The sequence below is a fragment of the Trachypithecus francoisi genome, unplaced genomic scaffold, assembly GCF_009764315.1.
Source record: "Trachypithecus francoisi isolate TF-2019V2 unplaced genomic scaffold, Tfra_2.0 Contig01585, whole genome shotgun sequence".
NCBI classification, from domain to species: domain Eukaryota; kingdom Metazoa; phylum Chordata; class Mammalia; order Primates; family Cercopithecidae; genus Trachypithecus; species Trachypithecus francoisi.
The window spans coordinates 5,047,837-5,071,764 of NW_022681444.1; the positions used below are offsets into that span (position 1 = coordinate 5,047,837).

Genomic DNA, 23,928 nt, shown 5'->3' on the forward strand with positions numbered 1-23,928 from the left:
GATTCTCCCCTGGAACCTCCAGAAGGAATGCAGCACTGTGGACACCTTGATTTTAGCCCAGTGAGACCTGTCAGGCCTCTGAGCCAAAGCTAAGCCATCATATCCCCTGTGACCTGCACGTACACATTCAGATGGCCGGTTCCTGCCGTTCCTGCCGTACCTGATGACATTCCACCACAAAAGAAGTGAAAATGGCCTGTTCCTGCCTTAACTGATGACATTACCTTGTGAAATTCCTTTTCCTGGCTCGCCCTGGCTCAAAAGCTTCCCCACTGAGCACCTTGCTAACCCCCATCCCTGCCCGCCAGAGAACAATCCCCTGTGACTGTAATTTTCCACTACCTACCCAATTCCTGTAAAACAGCCCCACCCCTGTCTCACTCTTGGGACTCAGCCCGCCTGCACCCAGGTGATTAAAAAGCTTTATTGCTCACACAAAGCCTGTCTGGTGGTCTCTTCACACAGACGTGCATGGCAAGACCCACTTCAGACTTCTTACAAAACTGTAAGCCCCAAACTACAGCTGCCCAAGGTAGAGAAGGGCTAGCTCAAAGACATTTGTGACTGTGGCTTGTCCGATGGAGCGAATCCCAGTAAGATTCATAGGAAGACCCACAAAATTAAGAAACTTACACTGGCAAAAATGCCACCAGCTGTGACTGAAAGGGACAGAGACAAGACAAAATGAAAAGGGGCCTTAGAATCCCCATACTCACTTATTTCCTGGGTAACCCAGTCCCCTCCCCTTAAGGACAAAATGCCTATAAAAAAGGAGTTGATCGTCGGAAAATTGCTTGAGAAGTGATTTCCAATGGCCTCGAGGGAAAGCCCACTGAAACATCCCCAGCCTACAGCAGGGAAGTCCTTAAGGGACACAGTATTCAGGAACCTCCTCCCGCAAAAGCGCTGATCAAACACTGCCCCTGAAATGACTGAAGCGGTTCCCGCCGGCCCATAGGTTTTATACTTCGAGGGCCCCAGGCCACCCACCCACGGCTGTCCTGTTCAGACTGAGGGACATCTCGTTTCCTTTAGTCTTCCCAGACTTTTAGTACGGCTCAAGAGGACCCTGAGGGTGGCTGGGGACTGCCCTGAATGGAAGCCAAGGAGGGACAGGCGTACCGCGCGCAGCGAACCGCGCAGGGGAAACCTGGTGCCTAGAGCCAGCGAAGATAGGCGCCTGCGAAAACCCAGCGTTCCCAGGATCCCTCGCGGCTAAGTCGCTTCCCGTCCCCGAAGCTCCGTATCGTTGGATTCTGGTGGACTTTAAAGACGTATGCAACAAAAAAGCACGATGGATAATATATTCTGGGAGCAAGCACAGGCAGAAGCGTCTCTGGGAAGTACAATCCCTGAGCGTGTGTGTATCACAAACCTGGCGGCAGGAATGAAAAAGACTGGCCAGAAACAGAGCCCCGCGGCGACTTCTGGGAAATGGAGTCCGGTGAGGCCGCCGCTGGGCGTGTGCGCATGACCGGAAGTGGCGCCACTCCGGCGCGACCCTCTGGCGCCGGAGCCGGGGCCTGGTGTTGGGCAGTACCTGGACAGCGGTTCTTGAGCTCTAGCGGTTGCCGGTCCATTGTTGACAGTTGCCAGGTGCCAGTCGTTTTCGGAAAGCCGGCAGCGGCTTTTTCACCAGGTTCTGCTTGAGGCCGAGCCAAAGAGTGGCTGTGACTCGGGAGACGGGGTGGAACTCCCAGCTGGGCAGGCCCAGTCCGATCTCCCGCGACCCAGCACCGCAGGATCAAACCGTGCCTCTACGGGGAGTGGCTGGAGAGGAAGAGTCCCACCTGGGAGCCGTCGGAGCAGCCCTGCAGAACGGGGTGGGGGCTGCTGTAGATAGACCCTGACTCCCAGAGAACTGCTGGGAGGCTGTGGCGCCAGGTGGAACTCAAATGCTGGAGGAAGGAGGTGAGGAGTGGTAGAGGGAGCGATCGTCAAGAGATCGGCTGCTGCTTCGTTTGCCCACGACTGCCGCTGTGTGAGCCGCATCAGAACTCTTTTTATCTCTCCTACAGGTAGTTGGAGACAATCCTTTTTTCTTTCTTTGCCCGTGACACAGCCCCAGGAGATCCTGAGAACATGTACCCCTACAGTCCTTTTTTGAGTAAAGAATTCGGGGGTCAAAAAAGTTTGAGGACCTCATACCTGCGTGATTTCTGAGTATTGTACTACGTACCCTAGTCTGCCTGATGGACCAATGACAGTGGAGAGTAGGGAGAAGTGGGTTTCGGAGGACTCCTTTGTCGCTTTTCTTCTTCTAGCCCTTCTCGAAGCAGCCAGGGATGCCTGGCTGGGAAAGTTTGAGGACAGGCCAGCCCAGTAGGATTGTGAAGTTGTGGAGGACGGGGAAATTTGCAGTTAGAAGGCACAGGTTCTTGAAAGCTGTGAGGTACCAGCCAGGTCTCTTAACCCGTATTTCTCCATGGAAGAAAGTACAAAATAACGTTAACTACTTTGTTTACCTCTGCGAATCCTCAAATGAAATAACACTTTTGAAAGCACCCTGAATGTGGTACAGAACAAATGTGTAAGCAGGCAACCTCTTTTAAGTCTTAACCACCAACACCTGTGCTGTTCACCCCCTAGATCAACTGTATTTGGTCTGTTACTCTACAGTATTGTAAGTGCAATTTTACATCCAGAATTTGGTGCTGTCTCCAAGATCAAGAGGTCCTTATATTTGTTTTTGATTTGTTTTGTTTTGTTTTTGAGACGGAGTCTCGCTCTGTCGCTGAGGCTGGAGTGCAGTGGCGCAATCTCGGCTGACTGCAACCTCTGCCTCCCAGGTTCAAGTGATTCTCCTGCCTCAGCCTCCTGAGTAGATGGGACTCCAGGTGCCCGACACCACGTCCGGCTAATTTTTGTATTTTTAGTAGAGATGGGGTTTCACGATGTTGGCCAAGCTGGTCTCAAACTCCCGACCTCAAGTGATCCGCTGGCTTTGGCCTCCCAAAGTGCTGGGATCACAGGCGTGAGCCTCTGCTCCTGGCCAAGAGGTCCTTATATTTGGTCTTGCACTTGAGGAGTAGAGAGTGCGATTTCACATCCAGCATTTTGTTTTATCTTCCCCAGAGACCTGAGAAAGCAGAGCAGATGGTCATCATCTTCCCCATACTACAAAAAAGGAAAGGAAGTGCTGTCAGGTTAGATAACTCTCAGTAACAAAAGGTCTGTCCTAAGATCGGAATCCACATCTATTTGTTTGTTTTATTCAGATATTCACATACCATAATATTCATCCTTTTAAAGTGAACAATTCGGTGATTTTTAGTATTTTCACAGTCTTGCAGCCATCACTATTTAATTCCAGAACATTTTTGTTAACTGAAGAAGAAACCCCGTAGCCTTTAGCAGTCACTCCCCAGTCCCTCATTTCTCCACAAGTTCCTGGCAACCACGAATCTACTTTCTGTCACTATGGATTTGCCTAGGACATTTTAAATAAGTAGACTCATAATATGTGACTTTTTTGTTGTTTTTTTGTTTTTTTTGAGATGGAGTTTTGCTCTTGTTGCCCAGGCTGGAGTGCAATGGTGCAGTCTCGGCTCACTGCAGCCTCCGCCTGCCGAGTTCAAGTGATTCTCCTGCCTCAGCCTCCCGAGTAGTTGGATTACAGGCACCTGCCACCACACCCAGCTAAGTTTTTGTATTTTTAGTAGAGACAGGATTTCACTATGTTGGCCAGGCTGGTCTTCAACTCCTGACCTCAGGCGATCCACCTGCCTCGGCCTTCCAAAGTGCTGGGATTATAGGCGTGAGCCACTGCGCCCTGCCAATATGTGACCTTTTGTGTCTCGCTCAGCACATCATTTTCAAGGTTCATCCAGGTTATACCATGTGTCAGTACTTCACCCTTTTTATGGTAGAATAATACTCCATTGTACAGAGAGATCACATTTTGTGTATCCATTCTTCAGTGAAGTTTCGTGTATGTTTTATTTCTCTTGGGCATATACCTAGAAGTGGAATTACTGTGTCATACAACCCTGTTTAACTTTCATAGGAACTGCTGAACTTTTTCCACTGTGGCAGCATCATTTTCTATTCTCAGCAGTGTATGAAGTTTCCAGTTTCCTCACATCCTCATCAACACTTGTTATTCTCCATCTTGTTTATTATAGTCATGTTAGTAGGTGTGATGTGTTCTCTCATTGTGGTTTTCATTTGCTTTTCCCCAATGACTAATGATGTTCAGTTTCATGTGTGGAGTGGCTATTTGTATCTCTTGCTTGGAGAAATAGCTATTCAAATATTTTGCCCATTTAAGAATTTAGTAGGGCCAGATGCAGTGGCTCACACCTGTAATCCTAGCACTTTGGGAGGTCTAGGCAAGCAGATCACTTGAGGTCAGGAGTTCAAGACCAGCCTGGCCAATGTGGTGAAACCCCATCTACTTAAAAAAAAAAAAAAAAATTAGCCAGGCATGGTGGTGCGTGCCTGTAATCCCAGCTACTCGGGAGGCTGAGGTAGGAGAATCGCTTGAACTCGGGAGTTGGAGGTTGCAGTGAGCCGAGATTGTGCCATTGCACTCCAGCCTGGGCAACAAGAGGGAAACTCCATCTCAAAAAAAAAACACACACACACACAGAAAGTGATGTGCTAAGCCAGCATTTTGGCCTCCAAAAGTGCTGGGATTAGAAGTGTGAGCCACTGTACTCAGTCAATAACTAATTTTTTCTTTTTTCTTTTTTTGAGGCAGCGTCTTGCTTTGTTGCCCAGGCTGGAGCGTAATGATGTGATCTCAGGTCACTGCAACCTCTGCCTCCTGGGCTCAAGCCATCTTTCCACCTCAGGCCCCCAGGTAGCTGGGCCTGCAGATGTGTACTACCATGGCTAATTTTTGTATTTTTAGTAGAGACGGGGTTTCACTATGTTGCCCAGGCTGATCTCGAACTCTTGGGCTCCAGCCTCTTCACTTTCTTGACAGGGCCTTTTGGAGCACAAAGTTTTTAATTTTGAAGAAATCCAACTTACCTATTTTTTCTTTTGCTGCTTGTGCTTTTGGTGTCATATGTAAGAACTCATTGCCTAATCCAAACTCTCAAAGATGTATGGTTTTCTTCCAAGAGTTCTACCCATTTTTTTCTTTCTTTTTTTTTTTTAAATAGTGTCTCTGTCAACCAGGCTGGAGTGCAGTGATGTGATCACAGCTTGCTACAGCCTCGACCTCCCTGGCTCAAGCGATCCTCTCACCTCAGCCCCCCAAGTAGCTAGGGCTATAGGCATGCACTACCATGCCTGGCTAATTTTTGTATTTTTAATAGAGATGGAGTCTCGCCATGTTTCCCAGGCTGGTCTTGAACTCCTGAGCTCAAGCAGTCTGCCCACATCAGCCTCCCAAAGTGTTGGGATTACAGGCGTGAGCCACTGCGCCTGGCCAAGAGTTTTGCTACTTAACTTTAGGTCTCTGATCTGTTTTTGAGTTAATTTTTATATATGGTGTGACGTGAGACTCTCTGCCTAGACCTCTTCATTTAAGCAAATGCCTTAAATTTGCAGAGCCACTTTCTTCAAAGAACTAAGTAATAGATAATCTCTTTAAGCTGTATACTTAAATGCTGGGCATTTGCCAAGTGCTTTATCTGTATGTTCCTTTAATCTCCACAGCAACCTTACAAGGGATTATCATCCCCATTTTGCAGATGAGAAAAATGAGACTTAGAGAGGTTATGTGATTTTCACACTGCTGCTGAGTGGCGGATCATGGATACTTGTGAGTCTGTTAACACTCTAATGCCTGAGTTGATGGAATTTCTGAGGAGGGAGGGAATGGAGAAATTTACATCACACTGCAGGTCTGCAGATTCAGCCCACGTGCCCTGTAGGTACCTGCCATGTACCCTCTTCACAGTGAGAATTGGTGAATTCCTAAACTACTTTTAACTTTATTCGTTTTCTTCTCTTTCTTTAGTACTGCCTTCCCCAGACCCTGCCCTTCCCCAGGAGGAAAACACAGGAGAGGAAGCAATGGCTGCTGGTTTCCTCACAGCTGGGCCCCGGGTAAGTAGGAAATTAACTTTGGGAGGCATCCTTTTCTTCCCCCCTAATATTAATGGTAGGGTTGGCTTGTTTTTTGTTGTCATTTGTTTGTTTTCTTTCTTTCTTTATTTTTTGAGACTGAGTCTCACTCTGTCGCCCAGGCTGGAGTGCAGCGGCATGATCTCGGCTCACTGTATCCTCCACCTCCTGGGTTCGAGCGATTCTCTGGCCTCAGCTCCTGGTTAGCTGGGATTACAGGCATGCACCACCACACCCAGCTAATTGTTTTGTATTTTTAGTAGAGATTGGGTTTCACCATGTTGGCCAGGCTGGTCTCGAGCTCCTGACCTCAAGTGATCTGCCCGCCTCGGCCTACCAAAGTGCTGGGATTACGAGTGTGAGCCACCGCACCTGGCCTGTTTTATTTTTTTTTTGAGACAAGGCCTCAGTCTGTCACCTAGGGTGCAGTGCAGTGGTGCAATCACAACTCACTGCAGCCTCGACCTCCTGAGCTCAAGCGATCCTCCCACCTCAGCCTCCCAAGTAGCTGGGACCACAGGCTCGTGCCACCATGCCCAACTAATTTTTTTTTTAAGTTTTGTAGAGTCAGGGTTTTGCCATGTTGCCCAGTCTGGTCTTGAACTCCTGGACTCAAGCCATCCTCCAGCCTTGGCCTCCCAAAGTGCTAGGATTACAGGTGTGGGCCATCCCACCCGATCACCCGCTTGTTGGTTTTGTTTTGTTTTGTTTTTTACAAGTTTTCTGCAATGAACAAAGTAAATTCATGTTCACCACAGAAAACCTGGAAAATAGAGAAAACACAAAAAGTTAAAAATCACTCTTAATCCCACAAAAAGATGGCATCTAACATTTTGATTTGTGTCCTTTCCATCATATTCTCTCTTCTCTTTCTTTCTTTCTTTCTTTTCTTTCTTTTCTTTATTTCTTTCTTTTTTTTGGAGTCTTGCTCTGTCGCCCAGGCTGGAGTGCAGTGGCGCAATCTTGGCTCACTGAAACCTCCACCTCCCAGGTTCAAGCGATTCTCCTGCCTCGGCCTCCCAAGTAGCTGGGATTACAGGTGCGCCCTACCACACCTGGCTAATTTTTGTATTTTTAGTAGAGATAAGGTTTCACCATGTTGACCAGGCTGACCTGGAACTCCTGACCTCAAGTGATCCACCCGCCTCAGCCTCCCAAAGTGTTGGAACTATAGGCTTGAGCCACTGTGCCCAGCTCATATTCTCAAAGTGGGTTTATTCTGCTCTGTCATGTTTCTATTTCACTTAGCAGAATTCGATGAACGTTCTCCCATTTCACTGCATATTTTACCAAATCATTTCTAACACATTCTTTTTTTTTTTCTTAAATAATTTCACCTTACTAGTTTAGATTCAGGGGTATGTGTGCAGGCTTGTTAAATGGTTGTATTATGTGATGCCAGGGTTTGGGGTACAGATGATACCATCACTCAGGTAGGGAGCGTAGTACCCCATAGGTAGTTTTTTAGCTGATGCCTCCTTTTCTCTCTCCTCCCTCTAGTAGTCCCCAGTGGTTTTTGTTCCCATCTTTGTGTCCATATATACTCGGTGTTTAGCTTCCCCACTTATCAATGATAACATGTAGTATTTGGTTTTCTATTCCTGCATTAATTCACTTAAGGTAATGGACTCCAGATGCATCCATGTCACTGCAAAGGACATGACTTCATTTTTTATGGCTGCATCGTATTCCACATGTATTTCCTATTCCACCTGTGGAATTTTCTTTATCTCGACCAGCATTGGTGGGCACCTGGGTTGACTCCATGTCTTGGCTGTTGTGAACAGCACAATGAGGAACATGCACGTGCATGCATCTTTTGGTAGAATGACTTCTTTTCCTTTGAGTATTTACACAGTAATGGGATTGCCGGGTCAAATGGTAGCTCTGTTTTAAGTTTTTTGAGAACTATCCAAACTGTTTTTCCGGAGTGACTGAACTAATTTAGTTAACTTTCCCATCAGCAGTTACAACCTTTCCCTTTTCTCTGCAGCCTCACCGGCATCTATTAATTTTTGTTTTTCATATTAGCCATTATTTCTGGTGTGAGAGAATGTCTCGTCGTGGTTTTAATTTACATTTCTCTGGTGGTTAGTGATGATGAGCATTTTTTCATCTCTTTGTTGGCCACTCGTATGTCTTTTAAGTGTATCTGCTCATGTCTTTTCCTGCTTTTTAACGTGGTTGTTTTTTGCTTGTTGCTTTAAGTTCTATAGATTCTGGAGACTAGACCTTTGTCAGATGCAAATTTTTGAATATCTTTTCCCATGCTTTCAGTTGTGTGTTGAGTCTGTTGATAGTTTTTTTTTTTTTTTTTTTTTTTTTTTTTTTTTTTTTTTTTTTTTTTTTTTGAGGCGGAGTCTCGCTCTGTCGCCCGGACTGGAGTGCAGTGGCCGGATCTCAGCTCACTGCAAGCTCCGCCTCCCGGTTTTTTACGCCATTCTCCTGCCTCAGCCTCCCGAGTAGCTGGGACTACAGACGCCCGCCACCTCGCCCGGCTAGTTTTTGTATTTTTTAGTAGAGACGGGGTTTCACTGTGTTAGCCAGGATGGTCTCGATCTCCTGACCTCGTGATCCGCCCGTCTCGGCCTCCCAAAGTGCTGGGATTACAGGCTTGAGCCACCGCGCCCGGCCTTTTTTTTTTTTTTAGAGACAGAGTCTCACTTTGTCACCCAGTCTGGAGTGCAGTGGCACAATCTCAGCTCACTGCAACTTCCACCCCCAAGGCTCAAGCGATCCTCATGCCTCAGCCTCCTGAGTAGCTGGGATTACCACCAGACCCAGCTAATTTTTGTATTTTTAGTAGAGACTGGGTTTTACCTTTTTGGCTAGGCTGGTCTCGAACTCCTAACCTCAGGTGATCGTCCTGCCTTGGCCTTCCAAAGTGCTAAGATTACAAGTGTGAGCCACCGTGCCTGGCCCTAATAGTTTTCTTTTGCTGTATAGAAGCTCTTTAGTAAGGTCTCACTTGTCAGTTTTCATTTTTGTTGCAATTGCTTGTGAAGATTTAAGCCAAGAATTCTTTGCCAGAGCCAAGGTTGAGAAGGGTATTTCCTTGGTTTTCTTGTATGCTTTTTACAGTTGAAGGTTTTACATTTAAATCTTTAATCCATCTTGAGTTAATTTTTGTAGATGGTGAAAGGTAGGGGCCCAGTTTCACTCTTCTACATATGGCTAGCCAGCTATCCGAGCACCATTGATTGAGTAGGGAGTCTTTTTCCCATTGCTTGTTTCTGTCGACTTTGTTGAAGATCAGGTGGTTAGAGGTGTGCGGCTTTATTTCCGGGTTCTCCTTTCTGGGTCCGTGTGTCTGTTTTGTGCCAGTGCCCTGCTCTCTAACACACTGTTTCTTTCACATAGTCCTGTGAGAGTAGGAACTGTCCTTTTTTCTTGACTAGGTAATTAGGTCTTTCATTTTTAAAATTTGCTCTTGGATTTCCTTGTCAGTTCTGCTCTGTATTAATATATTTTTTCTTTATTAATCTTTTGCTTCTGCTTTCCTCAGGTTTATTTTAAAACTCATTTTTTGACCGGGCGCGGTGGCTCACACCTGTAATCCCAGCACTTTGGGAGGCCGAGACAGGCGGATCACGAGGTCAGGAGATCAAGACCATCCTGGCTAACACGGTGAAACACCGTCTCTACTAAAAATACAAAAAAAAAAAAAAATTTGGCCGGGCGTGGTGGCAGGCGCCTGTAGTCCCAGCTACACGGGAGGCTGAGGCAGGAGAATGGTGTAAACCTGGAGGCGGAGCTTGCAGTGAGCCGAGATCGCACCACTGCACTCCAGCCTGGGCGACAGAGCAAGATTCCGTCTCAAAAAAAAAAAAAAAAAAAATTCATTTTTTAACTTCTTGAGTTGAATCCTTAACTCCCCTTCTTCCTTCCTTGTTTACGTTGAAAGTTTTTGGCTATGTATTTTATTTTTTTAGATATTCCAAAATTATGATTTTGATTTCTTTTTTTTTTTTTTTTTTTTTTTTTTTTGAGGCGGAGTCTCGCTCTGTCGCCCAGGCTGGAGTGCAGTGGCCGGATCTCAGCTCACTGCAAGCTCCGCCTCCCGGGTTTACGCCATTCTCCTGCCTCAGCCTCCCGAGTAGCTGGGACTACAGGCGCCCGCCACCTCGCCCGGCTAGTTTTTGTATTTTTAGTAGAGACGGGGTTTCACTGTATTAGCCAGGAGGGTCTCGATCTCCTGACCTCGTGATCCGCCCGTCTCGGCCTCCCAAAGTGCTGGGATTACAGGCTTGAGCCACCGCGCCCGGCCGATTTTGATTTCTTTATCTGCCCATGTGGTTGGTCTGTGCTTTATGAGGATGGAGTTTGTGTCTCTTGTCAACACAAAATGCCAGCGCAGTCTGATTGCAGGGTGTAGCGTGTGATAGCTCTGTCAGCTCAACCTTATTTAATTGTTGCATCTTCCATGTCTTTATTCTTTTTGTTGTTTATTCAGTTTGGACTGTCAATGACTGAGTTACTTTAACATCTCTCAAAATCCTAATATTCTAAATTTCTCTTTGCATTTCCTGCAGCTTTTTCTTTACATATTATGTATTTCTTTGTTATTTGGTTCATGACATTATATCTTTATAATGGATGTTACTTTCTTGATTATTTTAAAGTTACACAAAGATTTTAAATATTTTTTAGTTTTTTATATTTTTAATAGAGATGGGGTTTCACCATGTTGGCCAGGGTGGTCTCGAACTCCTGACCTCAGGTGATCCACCTGCATAAATATTTCTTCATTTTAAAAGGTCTCCCTCTTTGTTCCACTGAAAGAACCTCTCGGTGTGATGAATGGATTGGAAGAGCAGGTAAAATCAGAGGCCCGGAGACTGGTTCCAATATGGAAATTGTTGCTGATTTGCAAGGCAGTGGTAGGGGAGTGGAAATAAACGGATGAATTCTCATGATATTAGGAGGAAGAATCAATAGGGAGTGATGCTGCAGGAAAGGAGAGGATAACACCCAGGTTGCTGGCTTGGCCAGCTAGGTGAACAAAGGCCCCATTGCCTGAGCTGGGAACAGACGAGGAACAGCAGGTGAAGATGGGTCTCTCTGTTGCATTAGTTGAGTTTGAGGTTCCTGTGAGGCCTGGCCAGGAGACGATGTCTGCGTTAGGTTAATACTGTGTTATCTCCCGATTTGTTTCTTCCCTTCCATCTGGCTACCCCGTCCCCACGCCCTGTACCTAGCAAAGGATGTATTACATGGAGCGGGTGCTGCTTTGTTACATGAACAGCTTCACCTGACCTGTGTGCCTTATAGCTCCTGCCCAGAGTCTCCTAACTCCAGATCCATGTTTTCACCTGTGATAGAACATCTGCACCTGGATTTCCTATGGCCACCTTAAACTCTGTGGGCCCCAAAACAAACTAGTTCCCTTGTTAACAGACCCCTTCTTCCCATGTTTCTTCTGTTTGTGATGACACTGTCATCTGTCTGGTCTTCCAAGCAGGAAACATCTTTGATTCATTCTCAACTCTTCTCTCACAAAGTTCATTTCTGGCTTTGCATCTAGTCCCTCTCCTCAAGCAGGATCCTCTCTCAACTTGACACTGACACTGTTGGAGTTCTTAAAGCCACCTCTCCATGCCTCCATCTCAAGACACAGTTGCCTTCCAGTGGCTCCCTGTTGCCTGAGGGATAAAAGCATCACATTTATCAAGTGATTCAAGCTTTTTACATTCTGACCTCAACAACCTTTCTGCCATGCTTCATCCCCCCACCCAAACTGCCTGCCATTTCCTAAACACACAAGGACTGTCTCGCCTCCATGCTTCTGCTCATGGTGCCTCTCCTGCCTTGGATAACCTTCTCTTGCTCCATCCGGAAACCTTCTCCTTCAAGGCCAGCTCAGTAATTGCCTTCACTCTGTGGTCCTTTCTCCCCGCCTTTCTGTTCTCCTGGCAACTAGTCTGTTTCTTTGACTCGTGCTACGTTTGATTGTGTGCATACTTGGCTCTCCTGTTGTAGTGGGTGATATCTGCGTTCACAAAAATATTTGTTAAATGTTCTGAAAATTCATCTTTCACATTTCTCTGATAATTTGCACCTGACTCTTCACTGTATCAACTCACATTCTAATTTTGCTCTTTCTGTATTGTCTCTTCAAGTCCCAAGCACCCATTAATTTTTGCCCAGTTACTTCACACGCACACATACACTTTATTTATACATAAAGTCTACTAGAATTATAAATGTGTGAAGACAAGAGACAGTGGTGTGTGTGTGTATGTATGTCAGATTATCTTAGTGTTAGGCACTGCAGTGCTGGTGATCAATAAATGCTTTCTCTTTTTTTTTGCGATGGAGTCTCGCTGTGTCATACAGGCTGGAGTGCAATGGCACGATCTCAGCTCACTGCAAGCTCTGCCTCCCGGGTTCAAGCAATTCTCCTGCCTCAGCCTCCTGAGAAGCTGGGACTTACAGGCACCTGCCACCACACCCAACTAATTTTTGTATTTTTATTAGAGACAGGGTTTTGCCATGTTGGCCAGGCTGGTCTTGAACTCCTAGCCTCAAGTGACCCACCTGCCTCGCCTCCTGGCCTCCCAAGGTGCTGGGATTACAGGTGTGAGCCACTGCAGCCGGCCATTTTCTTCAACTACCCAGAGACCTGAATCTTTTCAAAGACTCTTTTCCAGCTCCCCCAAAACTGCCAACATGAACCACCCCATCACCCTAGATCCTAAGGCCACTGGCAAGATGAAATGTGCTTGTTTTTTCAGGGATCCACATTCTTCAGCAGTGTGACAGTCACTTTTGCACAAGAAGGGTGGAGGTGCCTCGTGTCTACTCCAAGGGAGAGGTACAAGGAGGGGATACCAGAAAAGTCCAGGAACCTTGTCCTACTAGGTAAGGAAATGGTTTAAGATTTTGATTCACTCAGTTCTGAAAATCCATGGCACTTGCTTTCCAGTTTGTAGGGCTTTCTGACAGCTGTGATGCACCAGAGCGATGGTGTCTGTTCCTCTTGTTGTCTTGGGGAAGGTCTCTGCATGCCCACGTGGCAAATAGGCAGTTTCCCTTTGCTTTCCCCAGGCTGCACCTCCTCATCCTCTCATTTCCCAGGAGGAGTGGGGTAACCCTCAGGTCATTTCCTCTATGTGCAGTCAGTTTCCATCTTCCTAAATTGGGAACTTGTGAGTTTAGCTTAGCTGCCTGGCTTGACCCCTCCTTGAGGCTGTTTCCTAGCTCCTTCCAGAAATGTTTTCTACAGCCTTGGCATGGCCGGGTGAGGTGGCTCTCACCTGCAATCCCAGCATTTTGGGAGGCCAAGGCGGAACAGTCACCTGAGACCAGCCTGAGGAACACAGTGAAACCCTGTCTCTAAAATTAAAAGGGTGTTTAAAAAGACCTTGGTACCATATCTCTTATGTACTGCTGTAGCCCCTGGTGCAGGCACCAAGTAAGTGCTCAATAAGTATTTGTCGTCTGAATGAAATGAACAATCCGACTGGCCTGCTTGCTCTCCCCTGAGTTCTGGGTGGCTGTTCATACTTACAATTTCTAAAGCCTATTTTTCCCGTTGAATAGGACTTCCAGTTTCCCAGCCTGGCATGAACTCCCAGTTGGAACAAAGGGAAGGCACATGGATGCTGGAGGGCGAAGACCTGCAAAGTCCCTCTCCAGGTATGTGAGCAAGCACTTAGCCAATGGGAGTCTTGGGAGCAAAAGCCCCTTTAAATCACACATAAGTGCATTTGATGATCATACCAACTGTGAGGTAGGTGCTATTACCCCATTCTATAGATGAGGAAATGATGCTGAGAGAGGCTGGCTCACTGGTTCAAAGCTTCACAGCTAGATAGTGGCAAGGCTGGGATTTGAAGCAAGCTCTGTCTGCCTCTAAAACACAGTCTTCCTCACCTCATCCTTACGGAGGCTCCCAGGGCCGGGAGGTGTTTGGGGGCACGTGTGATGTCCCTGGCCTCCAAAGAGTATCCTTCCTTAGTGTTGGGAAGCAAGAGTCATCTTTGCTGACACATTCCTTGCTTAGGGTCTCCCTCACTGAGGATCCTAGGTGCCAGCTTTACCCATGCCACTGGGTGTCACAGCTCCTGCTGCCACCCTATCTGGCCCCTTAATTCATTCTGCTCCTCCTTTCTCACGGCGTGGCCATGCCAGAATTTTCCAAAGGGCCAATACTAAGAAACTCAGGGAAAACAGAAGGAAAAGAGATCATAGTTTCCACTGCATCTCTCTTACCACCCATGTACAGCCGCTCTCTCCCCTCGTCTCTCTCAGCCTCTGCCCTGGTGCCACCCCTGGCAGGGCCTCAGCAGCTTTTCCCTGGGGACCCAGTCACTTTTGATGTTTGAGACTTAAGGCATCAAAGGTACAAATGAATTAAACCAGTTTGAGGTGACAACATTTGACATGTTTCTAAAGATGCAGCCTGGGCTGGGCACGGTGGCTCACGCCTGTAATCCCAGCACTTGGGGAGGCCGAGGCAGGTGGATCACCTGAGGTTAGGAGTTCAAGACCAGCCTGGCCAACATGGTGAAACCCCGTCTCAACTAAAAATACAAAAAAATTAGCTGGGCGTGGTGGTGGGTGCATGTAATGCCAGCTACTTCAGGAGGCTGAGGCAGGAGAATCACTTGAACCTGGGAGGCAGAGGTTGCCATGAGCCGAGATCGTGCCATTGCACTCCAGCCTGGGCAACAAGAGTGAAACTCTATCTTAAAAAAAATAAATAAAAATAAGATGCAACCTGTCTATTTGTTGCTTTATTTCTTGAGTTGTAAGTTATTGCTGCTGACAGGGCAATCGGCACAAAGCCCCGGGAGCACTCTTTGCATGGTTCCATGGAGCTGCCTCTTCTGCTTCCCATCTTACCATCCTCTAAGCAGCCTGTTGCATGTTACCTCACCCTTGTGGCGTGCCCGGCACCACTCATGCTTGTTGACACTGCCTGTGGCAGGGAGCCTCCCTGGCCTTGCTGCCTTCTTCTCCCAAGGCCCCCACTGCCTGGGCATCTCTGTGTTCTATACAGTCTACACAGAGGACTGAAGTCCTCTGTGGAGCTTCAGAAATTGAGAGCAGTGTTTAGTGAAGGGGAACAACTGCATTTTTCTGGGAAGAGTGTTCATGATAGCCTCAGAGGGGTTCAAGACCCTGAAAAGGTTGCTGTATTCCTTTTTTGGGGGGCTCTCATAAAAAATAACCACAAACTGGGTGGACTAAAACAATAGCATTTGATTCGCTCACAGTTCTGGAGTCTAGAGGTCTGAAACCGAGGTGTCAGCAGGGCCGGGCTCCCTCTGCAGGCTCTGGGAAGGATCTTCCCTTGCCTCTTTCAAGTTTCTGGTGGTTGCCAGCAATCTTCGGCTTCGTTGACTTTTAGCTGCGTCACTCCAATCTCTGTCCCTGTCTTCATGTGGCATTCTCCTGTGTCCGGATTTCCTTCTTTTTAGGGTATAATACACCCTAATCCAGTATGGCCTCATTTTAGCTTGATTACATCTACAAAGACTTTGTTTCCAAGCACGGACACATTCTGTACTTTGAGGTGGACATGATGTGGGGCTCTGTTCACCCCAGTACAGTGGTCCCAAAGGTTGAAATCACCACATCATTAGAAACAGGAGTTGGAAAGGGGTGTTTCCACCAAGGAGGTGCTCTGAGGCAGCAGTGTAGGGCAGTAGAAGCAGCTCTGGGTGTGGGGGCCCCTGAGCGGAAAACCACCACCTCTGCCCTTATACACAGCAGGAGTCAACATAGGAGACTTCTGTGAGCAGAGAGGGGTGGGGTTTTCCCCCACACACCAAGCAAGCAATTAATTTTGGAGCAGACACCGTCTACCTGGAGATAGCATCAGATCCCACGGGTTGCCGGGCACGGTGGCTCAAGCCTGTAATCCCAGCACTTTGGGAGGCCGAGACGGGCGGATCACGAGGTCAGGAGATCGAGACCATCCTGGCGAACACGGTGAAACCCTGTCTCTACTAAAAAAAATACAAAAAACTAGCTGGGCGAGGTGGCGGGCACCTGTAGTCCCAGCTACTCGGGAGGCTGAGGCAGGAGAATGACGTAAACCCGGGAGGCGGAGCTTGCAGTGAGCTGAGATCCGGCCACTGCACTCCAGCCTGGGCGACAGAGTGAGACTCCGTCTCAAAAAAAAAAAATAAAAAAAGATCCCACGGGTTGAGGGCTCAGTCCCACAAGGTGCCCCCTGCCCCTTCCCACCAGTCGCAAGTCCAGGCCTCCAGAACTACACTGGCTTCAGATTGGGGTTCCCACAACCCCTCTTTGGATTACATTGATTTGTTAGAGAAAGGACACAGAACTTGGGGAAGCATTTATTTTAGAAAAGATGAAGATGAAGAGATACATGGGACAAGGTGTGGAGAAGGTGCAGGGAGCTTTCATGCCTTCCCTGGACAGCCGCCCTGCAGGAGCCTCCGTGTGTTCAGCTCTCTGAAGCTCTCCAAACCCTGCCTGCCTGGGCCTTTGATTCATTGGATAGGCGTGATTGAAGCACGGACGGCATGTTGTGATGAGATTGGACAGAAAGGGCCTGATTGAACACGAGTAGACTGCATGGGGACACCCAGCAGAGCCTTTCTGTGCAGATTCTTCTTGGCCTCTGTGCAGCATTCCTTCCTCCAGGGTATGGGGCAGGATCTTCTCTGGAATGAGGGTCGTATGGCCCACAGTCAGATTAGAGTCCTGCTTGGGCAGGTGAAAGAAGGGCAGAGGGAGGTCAGAGAGAGAGAGAATCTGTTTCTGAGGCCTAAAGTGCTCTGACGTTTTAACAGAAGACTGTAGCAATGGCCGGGCGCAGTGGCTCACACCTGTAATCCCAGCACTTTGGGAGGCTGAGTTGGGCAGATCACCTGAGGTCAGGAGTTTGAGACCAGCCTGGCCAACATGGGGAAACCCCATCTCTACTAAAATTACAAAAATTAGCTGGGTGTGGTGGCCCACGCCTATAGTCCCAGCTACTTGGGAGGCTGAGGCACAAGAATCACTTGAACCCGGGAGGCAGAGACTGCCATGAGCCGAGATCGTGCCACTGCACTCCAGCCTGGGCGACTAAGCGAGACTCTGTCTCAAAAAAAAAAAAAAAAAAGACTGTAGCAGTGGCTGTGGGAGTTATGAGCCAGGAACTGTGGGTGAAATACACACATACGCACACACAACACACGCACACACACATATACACGTATATCTTATAATATCACATTGAGTATGAAAGACACATACTCAAAATCCCTGCTTGCCATGCATTAACTACATGGATTCCAGGCACACCACTGAATTATGTAGTCATGTTTCCATATATGAAAAATGTAGATGATAAAATCTTTATTTCACCAATTAACACACATATGAAAAAAGTTGCCTACTGTAGAGTTATGTAAGCTATGTGATAGTGAACAGAAGTCGTCGGGGGCAAGTCTCCACTCTGGCTATTAGAGGAGCTCAGCACGGCCTCTGCTCTCACAGCATGTCCTGGGCACCACTGTGCCTCTGAGAGCTGGGTTTGGGCCCTGGGTTATTCTACCCTACCCCTCCCAAGTGGCAGACCCAGGAGTTGAAAGTGCCATTCTCCCTGCTGCTCATTTTAGGGACTTCTGTGGTGGGTGTTAACACTTTCCCAGACCCTGCTGGCCAGTTGTACTAATTCTGATTCACTGAATCATTCATCAATCAGCAAATGTGCATTAAGCATTTGGTATGTACCTGGCATCATTTTAGCTGCCATGGGTAAAATGTATCCCCTTTGTTGAGCGGGGATGAGGACATAGTCTCTGCTTACATCTTCGTGAAGAACATAAACTGAGCAAACAATAACTAATCTACTTTTTATGGTGATGAGTTGTGTGAAGAAAATAAAGCAGCACAAGGGATTAGTGACTGGGGCACAAGGCTGAGTTGGGAATAGAGGGGAGGGAGCTGTTTGAGAGCTGATGAAGAGGAAATGTCATCTTTGGAGATGACATTGGAGCCGAGATCTGAAGGAAGGGGATGAGCCAGCTGTGTGGAGGAGACCTAGGAGAGGAACATTCTGGGCCACAGCATATGTTGAGACCTTGATGTGGGAATGAGCTTGCTTAAGGATTAGAAAACCTGTGTGGCCAGAGCTTAGCAAACACGAGGAAGAGTGGTGTGCGGGGGACAGATTGTGCACGGGCACTGGAACCATGGTAAGGCGTTTGGATTTTAGTCACCTAAGAAAATAAGCCATTAAAGAGTTTTGACGCAGGGAAGGGATGAGATTTATGTTTTAAAAGAATTCAGCATTTGGCAAGTGACACTGGTGAAAAAGAATTCAGCGTATGTGTAAAGAATGGACATTCAGGGGTCAGGCATGGGAGCGGGGAGGTGAGTTAGGAGGCGGCTCTTGCAGACATGGGAATGTGAGGTGATGGTGGCCTGTAAGAGAGGGGTCAGGACATATTTTGGTGTTAAAGCCAACAGGACTTGCTGGTGGATTGGATGTGAGACGTAGAGGAGGAGGCATTAAGCATGACCCTAGGTTTTGGCCTGAACAGTTGGGTAAGTAGGAAGCTTAACAAAGGTGCTGGGTTAAAAGGGAGATGAGTAGCTCTGTTTGGGGTGTGTCAGGCCTGAGATGTCATCAGTCTTCTACTGGAGCCAGCACTCGAGAGAGGTGAGCTGAGGGACACGCTGTTTGTGAGCATCACGTGGTCCTCTGAATTGCCCCTTCTGCCCTTAGGTTCTTTTCTTGTCACTCTTCCTCTTATTTTTTTTAACGCAAATAGATGGTCTGCTTTTAAAAACTGTCAAACCCATAGATGATCGGACTCCCAAGTTACACAGAGACGCTCTCAGCCTGCAATGGGGGCCTCTGTGCTCTTGGTTGACTGGGGGCATTGGTGTGCACTTGCAGTTCTAAGGGAAGCCTACTTCATGCTTTAGGATGGTTTATAAGGAGAAGGTCCAGAGTAACAACCACGCAGATAGCACTTACTGTGTCTCAGCTACCATTCTGGGTCCTTTATGTGTCTTAACTCATTTAATCCTCACAGTGATTGTATGAGGGAGCTGCTTTCACATGTGATAAATCCAAGGTTTCAAACGATTACACAGTTTGCCCAAAATCACAGAGCACGTAAGAGGTGGAACCCAGATTTGAACCCAGGCAGTCTGGCTGAAGACTGTGTATAGAAATTCAAGGTCAGATGTGGTGGCTCACACCTGTAATCCCAGCACTTTGGGAGGCTGAGGTGGGTGGATCACCTAAGGTCAGGAGGTTGAGATCAGCCTGACCAACATGTTGAAACCCTGTCTCTACTAAAAATGCAAAATTAGCCGGGCATGGTGGCGCATGCTTGTAATCCCAGCTACTTGGGAGGCTGAGGCAGGAGAATTGCTTGAACCCAGGAGGTGGGGGTTGCAGTGAGCTGAGATCACACCATTGCACACCAGCCTGGGCAACAAGAGCGAAGCTCCATATCAGGCTGGGCGTGGTGGCTCATGCCTGTAATCCCAGCACTTTGGGAGGCTGAGGTGAGTGCATCACCTGAGGTCAGGAGTTCAAGATCAGCCTGGCCAACGTGGTGAAACCCTGTCTCTACTAAAAATACAAAATTAGCCAGGCGTGGTGGTGCATGCCTATAATCCCAGCTGCTTGGGAGGCTGCGACAGGAGAATCGCTTGAACTTGGGAGGCGGAGGTTGCAGTGAGCCAAGATCACACCATTGCATTCCGGCCTGGGCAACAAGAGTGAAACTCCATCTCAAAAAAAAAAAAAAAAAAGAAAGAAAAGGTATGGTAAAAATACAGTATAAAAGATAAAAAATGGTACACCTGTATAGGGCACTTACCATGAGTGGAGCTTGCAGGACTCTGGGTGAGTGAGTGAGTGAGTGGTGGGTGGATGTGAAGACTGAGGGCATTGCTGTACATGGACTTTAGAAATACTGTGCACTAAGGCTACACTAAGTTTACTTTACACATTTTTCTTTGGGAGGCTGAGGTAGGAGGATCACTTGAGCCCAGGAGTTTGAGACCAGCCCAGACAACTTGGCAAAACCCTATCTCAACAAAAAATACAAAAACTAGCTGGATGTGGTAGCACGGGCCTGTAGTACCAGCTGCTCAGAGGCTGAGGTGGGAGGATCACTTGAGCCCAGGGGGTCAAGGCTGCAGTGAGCCATGATCGTGCCAGTGTGCTCCAGCCTGGGCGACAGTGAGATCCTGTCTCAAAATGTGAGTTTGTGTGTGTGTGTGTGTGTGTGTGTAGTACTATTTTTATTTTTAAACTTGTTAAAAACTAAGAAACTCACACATTAGCCCAGACCTGATGGGATCATGCATATCACTGTCTACACCTCCATATCTTGTCCAACTGGAAGATCTTCAGGGGCAATAACAAGCATGGAGCTGTCATCTCTAAGATAACAGTACCTTCTGGAAAACCTCCTGAAGGGCCTGCCTGAGGCAGTTTTACAGATAACTTTTTTTTTTTAGTGGAAGGTGTACAGTGTAAAATAACTATTAAAAGCATAGTATAGGTTGGGTGTGGTGGCTCACACCTTTAATCCCCAGCACTTTGGGAGGCCGAGGCGGGAGGGTCACTTGAGTCCAGGAGTTCGAGACCAGCCTAGCCAATGTTGGGAGACCCTGTCTCTCCAAAATATCAAAATTACCCAGGCATGGTGGTGTGCTCCTGTAGTTCCAGCTATTCAGGAGACTGAGGTGGCAGGATCGCTTGAGCCCAGGAGTCTGAGGCTACAGTGAGCTGTGACTATGCCACCGCCCTCCAGCCTGAGTGAGACTCTGTCTCAATTAAAAATATATATTAAGTATAGTAAATATGTAAACTGGTAACGTAGTTATTAAGTATTATGTACAGTGCATAACTGTATGTGCTGTACTTTCATATGACTGGCAGTGCAGTAGGTTTTTTTACACCAGCATCACCACAAACGTGAGTAATGCGTTGCACTACAACATTATGATGGCTTTGAATTCAGTAGGTAGTAGGCTCCATTACACTCTTATGAAAGGAGGTGAGTCATCAAACCTGTGTGTGTAAGAGCTTGGCCAGACTTCCTCAGCCTTTGGTTTTCCTTCCACCAAGTGAACACAATAGCTTTTCTCATTTTTTTTTTTTTTTCCCAGGCTGGAAGATTGTGTCTGAATCACCACCAGAGCAAGCCCTTTCTGAAGAATCATTCCAAGACCCCCATGTAGAGATGCCCCCTGGGGATTCAGACCACAGGACCAGTGAGCTTCAGAAGAGCTTCAGTCTGAGACCAGTCCTCTCTCCGCAACAGAGAGTGCCCGTGGAAGCAAGACCTCGCAAACGTGAGACGCACACCAAGAGCTTCAAGAACTCGGGAATCATGAAACCTCACAGAGCGAAACCGTATGCCTGTAATGAATGTGGCAAAGCCTTCAGTTACTGTTCTTCCCTTTCTCAGCATCAGAAGAGCCACACTGGAGAGAAGCCCTATGAGTGCAGTGAGTGTGGGAAGGCCTTCAGCCAGAGCTCATCTCTCATTCAGCACCAGAGGATTCACACTGGAGAGAAACCTTACAAGTGCGGTGAATGTGGAAGAGCCTTCAGCCAGAATGCCAACCTCACCAAACACCAGCGAACTCACACCGGAGAAAAGCCCTACAGATGCAGCGAGTGTGAGAAAGCCTTCAGTGACTGCTCAGCTCTTGTTCAGCATCAGAGAATTCATACCGGAGAGAAGCCCTACGAATGCAGCGAATGTGGGAAGGCCTTCCGTCACAGTGCAAACCTCACGAACCACCAGAGGACTCACACTGGGGAGAAGCCCTACAAGTGCAGCGAGTGTGGGAAGGCCTTCAGTTATTGCGCAGCGTTCATTCAGCACCAGAGGATTCACACCGGGGAGAAGCCCTACAGATGTGCTGCGTGTGGGAAGGCCTTCAGCCAGAGTGCAAACCTCACAAACCATCAGAGGACTCACACCGGGGAGAAACCCTACAAGTGCAGCGAGTGTGGGAAGGCCTTCAGCCAGAGTACGAATCTCATAATCCACCAAAAGACCCACACCGGGGAGAAGCCATACAAATGTAATGAATGTGGGAAATTCTTCAGTGAGAGCTCAGCCCTCATTCGACATCACATAATCCACACCGGAGAAAAACCTTATGAGTGTAACGAGTGTGGTAAAGCATTTAACCAGAGCTCATCCCTTAGTCAGCATCAGAGAATCCACACAGGCATGAAACCCTATGAATGCAGCGAGTGTGGGAAGGCCTTCCGGTGCAGCTCTGCCTTCATTAGACATCAGAGACTCCACGCCAGAGAGTAACCAGGAACATGGTGGAAGTGGAGAGTCCTGGACATGCCGACTCAGGACAGATGGGTGAGGATCTGAGAAATGCTAAAGGCTCAAAAGCATCTGAAGATATCTAATTTAGAGTCTGCAGCCCAGAGCCACATGCAAAAACACCTTCAGTAAACAGCCACTATTTCACATGCTGTGTGTGGACGCTCAGCTCTGTAACACCTTCTTTCTGTAAGCATCAAAAGATCCAGGGCTCCATTCAGTTGCAGGTTTGCCTTTATTCAGTGGGCCAGAGCACTTTATTTGGTAAGCATTCCAGAAACCTGAGTTTATTCGGAGTAAGTGACCAAATCAATGAGTAAAGAACTTGGCTCCTACATCAAAGCCAAGTCTTTGGGCAATGCTGGCAGTTTCTCCTGGAAGTAACGAGAAATGTTGTGAAAGAACTCAGAGCACTGGCCAGAAATGATTGAAAAACCATCAAATTTGGGGCAGGAGGAGGTGTAAATACAAATACAAGTGAGAAAAGGGATTCCAGAGCCAACTATGAAATACCAGAATCTCCTTGAGGTGGGGAACATTCCTTGATGTTCCAAAGCTCAGAAAAGCACAGCCAGGCCCAGCCTTTGTAGATCTTGTTGCTGTCAGAAAGAGCCCACCTAGGCAGATCACAAGGTCAGGAGTTTTGAGACCAGCCTGACCAACATGGTGAAACCCTATCTCCACTAAAAATACAAAAACTTGTGGGGTATGGTGGCACCTGCCTGTAATTCCAGCTACTCAGGAGGCTGAAGCAGGAGAATCGCTTGAACCCAGGAGGCAGAGGTTGCAGTGGGCCAAGATGGCAACACTGCACTCCAGCCTGGGCGAGAGCGAGACTGCATCTCAACAAGAGAGCCCAGGCCGGGCGCGGTGGCCCAAGCCTGTAATCCCACCACTTTGGGAGTCCGAGACGGGTGGATCACGAGGTCAGGAGATCGAGACCATCCTGGTCTACACGGTGAAACCCTGTCTCTACTAAAAAATACAAAAAAAAAAAAAACTAGCCGGGCGAGATGGCGGGCGCCTGTAGTCCCAGCTACTCGGGAGGCTGAGGCAGGAGAATGGCGTAAACCCGGGAGACGGAGCTTGCAGTGAGCCGAGATTGCGCCACTGCACTCCAGCCTGGGCGACAGAGCGAGACTCCCTCTCAAAAAAAAAAAAAAAAAAAAAAGAGAGAGCCCACCACATGTTACTCGTGTTGAGGGTAGTGTGCGCTGCTAATGAATTGGGAGGCACATCCCTTTCCATGGAGAATAGGAAGCACCCAGAATGGGGAGGTGTGTAACAGCCATGCTGGACTCAGAGGCAGGTGACTCATAAACTGCCCCAGGCTCCTGATTCTCCTTTCTCCCTCATGGAGAACAGTAGTGTTCCCCTCCTATTAGAGATCCAGGTTTTTGCCTTTGGCCTGCTTACTCTCTTATTTACTGTTTCCTTGGTGACTTAGTGCAGTCCCTTCTAGGACACTGGAATGCTTTTGTGCCAGCCCCTCATTCTCACCTAGGCTGGAGTGCAGTGGTATAATCATAGCTTGCTGAAGTCTCTACTTCTGCACCACCTCAGCATCACAAGTAGCCAGGCACACAAGCTACCACACCCAGCTAGCTTTCTGGAG

The 23,928-nt window shown here is 47.7% G+C and overlaps 1 protein-coding gene across 8 annotated transcripts; it reads left to right on the plus strand.

The window, feature by feature from the left end:
- The first annotated feature begins 1,313 nt into the window (after positions 1–1,313).
- On the plus strand, positions 1,314–22,468 carry ZNF79 (zinc finger protein 79). Of its 8 annotated transcripts, none has more exons than XM_033191645.1 (7): positions 1,314–2,018; positions 3,076–3,171; positions 5,611–5,716; positions 5,915–6,003; positions 12,756–12,882; positions 13,564–13,659; positions 21,127–22,468. In XM_033191645.1, the coding sequence occupies exons 3-7, from the start codon at positions 5,707–5,709 to the stop codon at positions 22,293–22,295; spliced, it is 1,491 nt and encodes a 496-aa protein (XP_033047536.1). In that variant the 5' UTR covers positions 1,314–2,018; positions 3,076–3,171; positions 5,611–5,706; the 3' UTR covers positions 22,296–22,468. The 8 variants fall into 8 exon arrangements, with proteins under 8 accessions (XP_033047536.1, XP_033047544.1, XP_033047528.1 ...); XM_033191653.1 differs by having other exon boundaries at positions 3,076–3,146; XM_033191637.1 differs by lacking the exon at positions 3,076–3,171.
- The last annotated feature ends 1,460 nt before the right edge of the window (positions 22,469–23,928 follow it).